At 38.2% G+C, this 12,780-nt stretch overlaps 1 protein-coding gene across 1 annotated transcript; it reads left to right on the top strand.

Moving 5' to 3' along the window:
• The first annotated feature begins 913 nt into the window (after positions 1–913).
• On the top strand, positions 914–2,707 carry LOC100483029 (olfactory receptor 56A4). Its single transcript, XM_002925005.4, has 2 exons — positions 914–1,162; positions 1,952–2,707. The coding sequence occupies exons 1-2, from the start codon at positions 914–916 to the stop codon at positions 2,645–2,647; spliced, it is 945 nt and encodes a 314-aa protein (XP_002925051.3). The 3' UTR covers positions 2,648–2,707.
• The last annotated feature ends 10,073 nt before the right edge of the window (positions 2,708–12,780 follow it).

Raw genomic sequence — 12,780 nt, 5'->3', positions numbered from 1 at the left:
GTAGTGGTTTTATTTTATTATTTTAAGTTACTTACCAAATATAGATGCAAGTTAGATACTGCACGGGTATCTTTTGTGTTTATTATTTTCACCCCTAGGTTTTACCACTAATGTTTTTCCCATTCTGCTTTGTTCAGCTTTTTACTGAATGTTAAGAAAGACTGCTGGTGGTTCACAGTACAGCAAGATATGGAGATGCTAGATTAAAAGAGTCAAGGGTATTATGACGCTTTCAACAATCTGTCGGTTTCATATATCTGACTTGTACTTACTGAGTGCCTGTGATGGCAGCAGACGCGTGAGGTGCTTTTCTCTGTGCTGTAATAAAGAAACAAGATTCCAGTGCTGGCAGATGGAGCACTGACTTTTTGGTAGACAAATAGGAAATATCATTTGTATAGGAGAAGCTTATTTATGTTTTAATAGCAGCTTGCTCAAGATTTAAGGATCATAGAGAAACAATGGAAAGGGGAGGTGTCTAACTATGGATGCAGAAAGAGTAACGAGAAAAAAAAAATTCCCAAGAGCTGTAATTCTTGGTCCAGATAGAATGGGACAAGCAGAAGTTAGTTATTTGAGGGCAAGAGAGTTGATTCTAAGGATACGACACATAACAACACAGAGGTGAGATAAAGTGCAAAGCATGTTCTATCAGTGGCTGGGTCTATGTGTGGAGTTGGAATAGACTTGTGAAGGGAGTTATTCTTTATTCATAAAGTTATGAATGCTAAGGACATTGTTTTAACAAAAAATAACTTGTACAATTTAAAAATATTTTATGTCACCAGAACCATGGAGAAACTTGACAGCCTATACCAGAGGCTGGTATATCAGTTACGAGGTTACTAATGAAACAGTCAAAACCTGGATTCATGTCTTTTCTTTCAGCCAGTTTCAGGCCCACGTGCTAATCATGGTACTGCTTCTCAACAACACAGCCACTCAGGTGACTGAATTCCTGATGATCTGCTTCCCAGGAATGCAGGACACGCAGCACTGGCTATCTGTTGTCCTGGCGCCCCTCCTGATTTTGGCCCTTGGGGCTAACTTTGTGTTGTTACTCACCATCCAGCAGGAGACATCTCTGCATGAACCCATGTACTACCTGCTTGCCATCCTCTCCATGCTGGATATCATCCTCTGCCTCACTGTCATCCCTAAGGTCAGACCCCAACCCCCAGATTCACTTCTAGGCACTGTCATCGTTCTCTGAATAGTATTGTTTTGCTGCTGTAAATCCTCCTGTCCCTGAAGGCAAATCCTCAACTAGCTGTCCACGCCATCACACTGGGTTATCACAGCTCCCACACATGTCCCCTCTCATTCTCAGTGTCCTTTTTTTTTTTTTTTTAAGGTTTCATCCTTTCCCAACTAACAGGCCCTCCCTCAGTGTCTGAGTTGGTGATATGCCAAGTTTTAACCTTCTTTTTACTTCTAGGGAGAGATTCTTCTTGACTCAGAATGACCCCACCTTTACATCCAAGAATTCTAGAATTTGCTTTCCAAAATGTAACTGGATGTATGTTTACATCATATGATGAGATAGGAATCATAATTGGAAGAGGTTCCTTATGTCTTTAGAGAGATTGGAGGGTATCCAAATATAAGTATTAGATTTACTGAGTTCTGATGTTCTTGTTATGCATTTAGGTGGGCAGATGTGTTCAGCTGGAATTTGGGTAGGAACTCTGAGGTTGACCAAGAGAAGAGAGGCTAGAAGTAAACATTTTTAAACACAAAGCATGGTCTATAGATGGAGAGAAAAGGGTATAAATCTGGTTCTCTAATTGGGATGCACATAGATTGTACTTGAAATTAGAATACTGTACCAGCTGGGATTATGGGGCTGTGGTTTGGAGATACAGGTGGTTGAAACCATTGGGGGTTTCCCCAAGGTTAGGTAACCTAGAGTGGGAATAGATGCAGTTTTTGAGAATAATGATTCTGGCAGGTCCTGCTCATCTTCTGGTTCAACATGAAGACCATCAGCTTTGCAGGCTGCTTTCTGCAGATGTTCATCATGAATACATTCCTTCCCATGGAGTCTTCCACCTTCCTGGTTATGGCGTATGACCGCTATGTGGCCATTTGCTATCCTCTACGCTACCCATCCATCATCACTGAAAAATTTGTCATTTATGCAGCCATTTTCATTGTCTTCCGCAATTTGCTGGCCACACTGCCTACACCACTTTTGGCTGCCAGGCTCAACTACTGTGCCAGCAATGTGGTGGAGAACTGTATCTGTGCCAACATTTCTGTAGCAAAGCTCTCCTGTGGTGATATTCACCTAAATGAGCTCTACCAGTTTGTGAGTGTTTGGTGTCTATTGGGTTCTGACTTGGTGCTCATCTTGCTATCCTACTGCTTCATCTTGAGAGCTGTTATGCGTCTGCAGTCAGGAGGTGCAGCCACCAAAGCCTTGAGTACTTGTGGTTCCCATCTCATTCTTATACTTTTCTTCTATACATTGCTGCTAGTTTTCATCTTCACAAACAAGGCAAGAAAGAAGGTGCCCTCAGAGGTACCCATTCTTCTCAATGTCTTACACCACCTCATTCCACCAGCCCTGAACCCCATTGTTTATGGAGTACGAACACAGGAAATCAAGCAAGGGATTATCAAAATACTCAAGTACCAGTTCTGAGAGATATGAGTCAAAGACCAGGGATTATGGAAGTTTGTTTTAGTGTTGGTTTCATCTGAATGTCACAAGGAACACAATTGACATCCATGATGCTAACCTCATCTTGAACTTAAACCTTCTCCAGCCACTATCACAATATTTACCCTCACTAACTCCTCAAATCCTCATTGAACACACGTTTGGGCATCCATTGCCTTTTTATTCTAACCCCTTGTCATCATGATCCTTCAATTACTCACTCATTAAATGATTATTTAATGCCTCCCACATACTTTTCAGTCTTTACATTCTGAGTGCCTGTCACATTTAATTCATAGGGCAATGATGAGACAACACTTTAAATAGAACATGGGAAATATGGGTAGGATCAGGGGAACCGGTGAAGATGTAATTTAAATAATCTAGGTGAAAAGTAGTAATAGCTTGGATTAAGGTGGTGAGTAAAAATTAAAGTTATGGGTCACAAGATTTGCTGAGAGTCCATATGTAGGGTACAAAAGATGGAGAAGAGTAAAGGATGACTCCAGGGCTTTTTTCAAAAAGTTAAAAAATTTTTTTTTAAATTTAAATTCAATTTAGGTAACATATAGTCTATTAGTTTTAGAGGTAGAATTTATTGATTCATCAATTGCATATAACACCCATGCTCATTACATCCAGTGCCTCCTTAATGCCCATCACCCAATTAACCCATCCGCCCACCCACCTCCCCTCCAGCAACCCTCAGTTTGTTTCCTATAGTTGAGTCTCTTATGGTTTGCCTCCCTCTCTGTTTTTATCCTATTTTATTTTTCTTACCCTTCCTCTATGTTCATCTGTTTTGTTTCTTAAATTCCACATATGAGTGAAATCATATGGTATTTGTCTTTCTCTGAATGACTTATTTCACTTAGCATAATACCCTCTAGTTCCATCCACATCACTGCAAATGGCAAGATTTCATTCTTTTTGATGGTCGAGTAATATTCCATTGTATATCTATACCACATCTTGTTTTCAAAAAAGATATTTATTTATTTGAGAGAGAGACACAGAGAGAGAAAGAGAGAGAGAGAGAATTGGGGGTGGGGACAGAGGGAGAGGGGGGAGAAGCAGACTTCCCACTGAGCAGAGAGCCTGACATGAGGCTCAATCCCAGGACCCTGGGATTATGACCTGAGCCCAAGGTAGATGCTTAAGCAACTGAGCCACCTAGGAACCCCTGTACCACATCTTCTTTATGCATTCATCTGTTGATGGACATCTGGGTTCTTTCCATATTTTTTTAAAGCTTTAATTTAAATTCCAGTTAGTTAACATGCAGTGTAATATTAGTTTCAGGTGTACAACTTACTGATTCAGCATTTTCACATAACACCTGGTGCTCATCACAACAAATATAGTCCTTAATCTCCATTGCCTATTTAACCCATCCTCCCACCCACCTCCATTCTGGTAACCATCAGTTTGTTCTCTATAGTTAAGAGTCTATTTCTCCAGTGCTTTTTGCAAGAGTAGTTGAAAAGTCAGAATTGCCATTAACTGAGGAGTCAGTTTTATATATGATATTAGAAGTTTGGCTTTGGACACCTAACTCTATTTCCATATCAAACTCCTACAAATGACTATACTTTTAAAATGACTGTTAAATATCCAAATGGAGAAGTAAAAGTAAGCAACTGGACATATGACACTGTTCAGGGACCAGATCTAAGCTAGAGACAGAAATCTGAGTCATCAGAATATATAGGTGTATTTAATCCCATTTAGATGTCTAATATGAATTATATCAATGAATTATCCACTTATTTCTATCTTTGTATCTAGCACATAGTAGGCACTTTTTCAATTAATAAATAATTTTGACTCTCAAAACTTTTGGTCTCACTATGTGAATCTGGATTATGGAGGCTTGATGAAATTTCATATGTTGGTTTTAGCAAACATTAAAAGTTATACCATTTTTATAGGAAGAAAGGCATTCATTAACATAATTTAGCAGGGTAATGGGCTTCTTATATTCAAAATAGAGGCTAGAATTTTAAAGTAATATTTAAAGAGCTGCAAAAACATAAGCAGTAAGCTCCTTGACATAAGTCTTGGCAGTGATTTTTTGGATGATACCAAAAGCAAAGGTAACAAAAGCAAAAATAAACTTTTGAGGCTACATCTAACTAAAAAGCTTCTGCACAACAAAGGAAATCATCAACAAAATGAAAAGGCAAATTATTAAATGGGACAAAATATTTGCAAATCATGTATCTGATAAGGGGCTAATATTCAAAATATATAATGAACTCATACAACTCAAAAGCAAAAAGAAGAAGAAGAAGATCTGATTAAATAATGGACAGAAGATCTAATAGACATTTTTCCAAAGAAGACGTACAGATGGTCAACAGGTGCATGAAAAGGTGCTCAACATCACTTATCATCAGGGAAATGCAAATCAAAACCACAATGAGATATTACATCACACCTATTAGAATGGATATTATAAAAAAGATAAGAAATAACAGGTCTTGTGATGGGTATTAAGGAGGGCACGTATTGCATGGGGCACTGGGTGTTATACGCAACTAAGGAATCATCGAACTTTACATCAAAAATCAGGGATGTACTGTATGGTGACTAACATAATATAATAAAAAATATTAAAAAAAAAGAAATAACAAGTCTTAGCAAGGATGTGGAAAAAAAGGAACACTTGTGCATTGTTGGTGGAAATGTAAATCGGTGCAGTTCCTCTGGAAAACAATATGGAGGTACCTCAACAAATTAAAAATAGAACTACCCAATGACCCATAAGTTCCACGTCTGGGCATTTATTGGAGGAAAATGAAAACACTAACTTGAGAAGATACATGCACTACCATGTTCATTGTACTTTATTTATTTATTTATTTATTATTCAGATAGGTTGGGCTCCATGCCCAACATGGTGCTTGAACTCACAACGCTGAGATTAAGAGTCGCATGCTCTACTTATTGAGCCAGCCAAGCACCCCTGCAGCATTGTTTATAATAGCCAAGATATGGAAACAATCTAAATGTCCATTGACGGATGAATAGGTAAAGAATATGTGATACACATACATGCAATGGAGTATTAGCCAAAAAAAGGGAATGAAATTTTGCCATCTGTGACAACATGGATGGACTTTGAGAGCATTATGCTAAGTGAAATAAATCAGATAGAGAAAGACAAATACCGTATGATCTTACTAAGGTATAAACTTTCAGTTTTATAACAAATAAGTCATGGGAATGTAGAGTTGATAAAACTGTACTGCACACTTGAAAGTTGCTAAGAGTGTAGATCTTAAAAGTTCTCATAGTAAAAAAGTCTTCTGCATATGGTGATAGATGTTAAGTAGCCTTGCTGTAGTAATCATTTCACAATATATGCAAATGACAAATCATTATGCTGTACACCTGAAACTAATATAATCTTATGTCAATTATACCTCAATAAAAATATAAATTAATACATTCATACAGCAGGATGTTATTGAACATGTAGTCAGTAGAGAGAAAACTTGAAACCTCTCCCTGGGCAGCCTGAATGTGCTTCTATCCCCTGCCACTCCAACTGAGATCCTGGAATTCTTGGTAAAGCGTATGGGGAAAGGTGATTGTTTTAGGTCTCCTTTATTTACCCCAGCCAGATTTCATAATACTCTTCAGCTCAGATCTGCCTCCAGTGGCATCCAGTCTAGGAGTAATGAGGATGCAATTATGCAATCAATCAGTATTTGAAGAAGATACGTAATGTTGAGCACTGTTCCAAGTAAACTTGCCCAAGATATAATGTTCTCTCTGTTGTAGCATCCCATCTGTAGTACTATTGTAATAACAGGGTCTAGCCTTTAAACTCTAGCCTCTTCTCCTATATGTCTCTGGTTTGTAGGATTGGGTCCCTGCTTTGGTTCTGATATGAGTTCCCACTGACCTCTAGTCCTTTGCCAGGTATTGACAGATAGTCACCTTTTAATAGCCATTTGTTCTTTGTCACAGGTCCTGCTACTTGCAGATCTCCCCATCGGCCACTGCCTTGGGCTTCTGCCTTAGCCTCTGTATGGCTGTATCCCACCTACCTGCTAGGATATCCACTACCTCATGCACTTCTACTTGTTCTCAGCTTCAGCCTCTTTGCTTACTGTTCCATCTGATTGGAACAGTCTTATAGGTTCAGATGATTAATTTACCAACATTCATAATTTCAGTTCAAAAATGACCTACACAGAGGGGCGCCTGGGTGGCTCAGTCGTTAAGTGTCACCTTCAGCTCAGGGCATGATCCTGGAGTCCTGGGATCGAGCCCCGCATCAGGCTCCTCCGCTGGAAGCCTGCTTCTTCCTCTCCCACTCCCCCTGCTTGTGTTCCCTCTCTCACTGGCTGTCTCTCTCTTTCTCTCTCTCAAATAAATAAATAAAATCTTAAAAAAAGAACTCGTAAAAAAAAAAATGACATAACAGAGAGTACCTCCTTAATAATTACATCCAAAGTGGCCTCCTTCTCCTGTTTCAGGTTACTCTAACACATCATACCATCTTTTTTTCTTTATAGCACTTATTGCTTTCTGGAATGATTTATTTGTTTAGAATCCTAGATCCTGGTATGTCTGGCATATATCAGTTGTTGAATACATATTAGGTAAAGGAATAACTCATCCCCAAATTTGTCATGTAGGGCCACTGTCATAGCCTATGAACATTCTGAAATATATTCTTAGATCAATCTCCAGCATCAGCTAGAATGTTCTCTGAGATATTTGTCCGATGTACCTACCAGTGATGGGGGAAGAGTATGTGATTCCTAGTAATGTTAAAGTTATCAACAAATCCTTCATTTATCATTATCTAGATAGTTGCTCCATGGTTCAGATGGCTAGATTTCCTGTTTGTGTTTCATTTTGAATGTTAGATTATAAAGCTTTCTGTATCTAATGTCTCCTCTAAAAATCTTTAAAAAATTAAAACGTCAATTTTATTTAATTTTTTTAAGGTTTTATTTTTTTATTTTGCAGAGAGAGAGCACCAGAGAGCAAGAACAAGTTGGGGGCAGAGGCAGAAGGTGGAGCAGTCTCCCCTCTGAGCAGGGAGCCTGATGCAGGGCTCGATCTGAGTACCCTGGGATCATGACCTGAGCCACAGTCAAATGCTTAACCGACTGAGCCACCTAGGCACTCCAAAACCAGTCAGTTTTAAATACTGATTGTATAAAATTGTGAAAATATGTTCAAGGCAAGATTTAAGCTTAGATAAAGAAATATGATGTAATTATTTCCTTTCTGATGAACTCTTATCATGAGCAACATTGCTTATTCTAAGCCTAATATTCCTTATTATTCACTAATTAAACTAGTTAGGAATAACATTTTCCTGGATTTGTTTATGGCTCATTTTCAGCCTTAGTCCTGTCGTTGCAGGATTTTGGGGCTGTTTGACATGCATACAGCTAATAAATAAGCCTTCCACCATTTTAATCTTTTACCCTGCATTCTAATATTTTATATGCTCTCTCATTATTTTACCACAAAGAAGTCATCATTTACCCTAGTTCCCTGGCCTCCTTTTCTCTTTGGTAAAGCATAAATGAATGAGAGACATTTCATTTAATACTATGGCCATTTTTTAGAGTAATTTTTTTTGGTCCAGTTAGGGCTTTTCCTATCAATTTGCCTGAATTTTACATCAGTGGCTAGAGAAAAACCTGGTTCATATCACATACCTTGAAGAGGATACAGCCACTGTTGTTCTCTACATCTGTTTTTCACATACGACTTGGGCAAAATTTTTTTAAGAAAGCCAGAATTTCTCTTTCCACATTTAAAAAATTATTAAGTAGACAAAAATACTGTTTTTAATAATACAAGAAATTTCAAAGATGTTTCAAGTAGCAATAGCTTGTGATAAGTTCCTCAGTTCTGGGGAACCATTTAATCAAAGTTTTATTCTAACACTGTATTGAAAATTCTGGGTTTCTGGGGCTCCTGTTTGGCTCAGTCAGTTAAGCGTCTGCCTTTAGCTCAGGTCATAATTCCAGGGTCCTGGGATCGAGCCCCATGTCAGGCTGCCTACTCATCAAGGAGTCTGCTTCTCCCTCTCTCTCTGGCCCTCCCCTGCCCACAGCTTGTGCGCTCTCTCTCAAATAAATAAATAAAATATTTTTTTTTTTAAAGAAAAATCTGGGTTTACTTTGAAGTAAGTCGATGTTGAGTCACAATTAGAAATGACTTTCAGGGGTGCCTGGGTGGCTCAGTCGTTAAGTGTCTGCCTTCGGCACAGGTCATGATCCCAGGGTCCTGGGGTTGAGCCCCGCATCAGTCTCCCTGCTCCACGGGAAGCCTGCTTCTCCCTCTCCAACTCCCCCTGCTTGTGTTCCCTCTCTCGCTGTCTCTCTCTGTCAAATTAAAAAAAGAAAAAGAAGAAAAGAAATGACTTTCAGATGATTGATGGACAGATGTTGGAAAATATATACAGATTGTAAGCATTATCTATTTCATAATAGTAGTTGATTAAATTTGCTTTTAGAAGTAAATCCTATTTTTATTTTGAGAATCCTCATTGGTATTTAGTTATAAATATGTTTAATTACGGTTTTCCTCTGAAATAGTAATATTTCAACATTGAAATTTTAGTTGGATTTCTGGTCTATATAATAAAGATGTATCGTGTGAATGGAATTTAGATCTACTATTCCCTGCAATTATTGTTTATTATTAGAATGACGTACATGTATTTTCATTTTCAAGCAGATGCTAATAGGAGTCCAACAATAGTGAAACCAGAGACCATTAGAAGAAAGATTGGGGCGCCTGGGTGGCACAGCGGTTGAGCGTCTGCCTTCGGCTCAGGGCGTGATCCTGGCGTTATGGGATCGAGCCCCACATCAGGCTCCTCTGCTGTGAGCCTGCTTCTTCCTCTCCCACTCCCCCTGCTTGTGTTCCCTCTCTCGCTGGCTGTCTCTATCTCTGTCGAATAAATAAATAAAATCTTTAAAAAAAAAAAAAAGAAGAAAGATTATTTTCATTACTGAATGGAAGATTAAAGAAACAGACAACGGGTGGAAGACCAAACCTTAAGTAGGTCAGTGATTTGTCAAATAGTTTATTTCAAGACAAAGGGCTTAGTCTGTGGGAACTGATAGTGGACTTTGAGACATTTTCATCTTTGGGTCAGAAGGCAGGAACCCATAATTTTGCATATAGTAGGACTTCCCTGAATTTATATTATCCCCATCAGTAATTCTGGGAACATGTGAATCCGAAAGACAAGATGAAGACTCAAATAGTATGACAACTTTTTCAGTCTGCTTTGTCTTTGGGGGCCTAATGGCTATTGGACAAGAAGTAAACATACATGGAGCCCTCACATTAGGAATGACCATAGACTTCCTTTGGGCAGGGGAATGCAGGATGGGACCTGTAAATGATATGCATATATAAATGATCTTTCAGGAAGGCTTGAATTTCAACCTGTGAATAAAATCATAAATTGTACTATTTGGAAGTTATCCTTGATACAGTGTTTAAATTACCCACTTAGTTTTGACTGTCCTGAGGGAATGGGAGAAGTATTCATGCCCATTCTTAAAGGCAAGAAGTATGGAAACAAGACTCAACAGCATGAGTGATGCCTATCTTAAGGCAGAACATGGTTTCATAGACTTTTAGAATGAGAAATTAAAAAAAAAAAAACTAGTTCATTGTTTTCATGTAATAGATGAAGATGCTGAACCTCAGTGAGGCTACTGATTTGTTCCCAGTCAAATCTTTTATGTGGTTGTGCAAGTACTGGAGTGCAGAATTCTAAATCACCATCTCAGGATTTTTCTCTTTTTCAAGTTGCTTACTGTACTTATTTATACCTCATTTCTTTTTTTGTCTTTTTTTTTTTTTTTACTGGTTATTCAGCATACTTTATTTTTTTTAATAAATTTTTTTATTATATTATATTAGTCACCAAACAGCACATCCCAGGTTTTTGATGTAAAGTTCCATGATTCATTACTTGCGTATAACAACCAATGCAGCGTGCAATATGTGCCCTCCTTAATACCCACCACCAGCCTATCCTGATCCCCCCCTCCTATCTAAAGCCCTCAGTTTGTTTCCCAGAGTCCATAGTCTCTTGTTGTTAATTCCCCCTTCTGTTTACCCCCCTTTCTTCTTCCCTTTCTTCTCCTACCGATTTTCCCACTTCTTATATTCCAGAAATGAGTGAAACCATATGATAATTGTCTTTCTCTGCTTGACTTATTTCGCTTAGCATTATCTCCTCCAGTCCCATCCATGTTGCTGCAAATGTTGTGAAATTGTTCTTTTTGATAGCTGAGTAATATTCCATTGTATATATGGACCACAGCTTCTTAATCCAGTCATCTGTTGAAGGACATCTTGGCTCCTTCCACAATTTAGCTATTGTGGACAATGCTGCTATGAACATTGGGGTGCATATGGCCCTTCTCTTCACTACGTCTGTATCTTTGGGGTAAATACCCAGTAGTGCAATTGCTGGATTATAGGGTACCTCAATTTTTAACTTTGTAAGGGACCTCCACACTGTTTTCCAAAGTGGTTGTACCAATTTGCATTCCCACCAACAATGTAAGAGGGATCCCCTTTCTCCACATCCTCTCCAACATTTGTTGTTTCCTGCCTTGTCAATTTTTGCCATTCTAACTGGCATAAGGTGGTATCTCAGTGTGGTTTTGATTTGAATTTCCCTGATGGCTAATGATTTTGAACATCTTTTCATGTGTCTGTTAGCCATTTGTATGTCTTCATTGGAAAAGTGTCTGTTATATCTTCTGCCCATTTTTTGATTTGATTATTTCTTGCACATGTATTGAGTTTGAGAAGTTCTTTGTAGATCTTGGATAATAATCTTTTATCTGTAGTGTCATTTGCAAATATCTTCTCCCATTCCGTGGGCTGTGTCTTAGTTTTTTTCACTGTTTCCTTGGCTGTGCAGAAGCTTTTTATCTTGACGAAGTACCACAAGTTCATTTTTTCTTTTCTTTTCTTTTAATTAAAAAAATTAAAAAATTTTATTCCAGTGTAGTTAACATACAGTGTTGTATCAATTTCAGATGTGCGGTATAGTGATTCAACAATTTCATACAGCATGCAGCACTCATCAAGACAAGTGCACTCTGTAATCTCCATCACCAATCTAACCCATCCCCTCACCCCTCCCCTCTGGGAACCATCAGTTTGTTCTCCATAATTAAGAGTGTTTCTTGATTTCTCTTTCTCTTTTTTTCCCTTATGCTTTTTTTTTCTTAAATTCCACATATGAGTGAAATCATATGGTATTTGTTTTTTTTTTTGTTTGGTTTGGTTTTTTTTTTTTTACTCTTTTTTAAACAAAATTTTTTCTTTTGTTTCTCTTGCCTTTGGAGATGTGTCATGAAAAAAGTTGCTGTGGCCAATGTCGTAGAAGTTGAAGCCTATGTTCTTCTCTAGGATTTTGATGGGTTCCTATCTCACATCGAGTTCTTTCATCCATTTGGAGTTTATCTTTGTGTATGGTGTGAGAGAGTGGTCAATTTTCATTCTTTTGTATGAAACTGTCCAATTTTCACAGCACCATTTATTGAAGAGACTCTCTTTTTTCCACTGGATGTTTTTTCCTGTTTTGTCAAAGATTAGTTGCCCAAAGAGCTGAGGGTCCATTTTTGGGTTCTCTATTCTGTTCCATTGGTCTATGTATCTATTTTTGTGCCAGTACCATGCTGTCTTGGTGATCACAGCTTTGTAGTATAGCTTGAAATCCGGCAACGTGATGCCCCCAGCTTTGTTTTTCCTTTTCAACAATTCCTTGGCTATTTGGGGCCTTTTCTGGTTCCACACAAATTTGCTGTATGCTGTCTACAAGAGACTCATCTTGAACCTAAAGATACATCCAGACTGAAAGTGAAGGGATGGAAACCATTTTTCATGCCAATGGACCTCAAAAGAAAGCTGGGGTAGCAATTCTCATATCAGACAGATTGGATTTTAAACTAATGACTGTAGTTAGAGATACAGAAGGACACTATATTCTTCTTAAAGGATGTATCCAACAAGTGGATATGACAATTATAAATATCTATGCCCCCAACAGAGGAGCAGCTAGGTACACAAGCCAACTCTTAACCAGAATAAAG

Source organism: Ailuropoda melanoleuca, chromosome 8, assembly GCF_002007445.2.
Source record: "Ailuropoda melanoleuca isolate Jingjing chromosome 8, ASM200744v2, whole genome shotgun sequence".
NCBI classification, from domain to species: Eukaryota; Metazoa; Chordata; class Mammalia; order Carnivora; family Ursidae; genus Ailuropoda; species Ailuropoda melanoleuca.
This window is presented reverse-complemented; position numbering and strand designations above follow the sequence as displayed.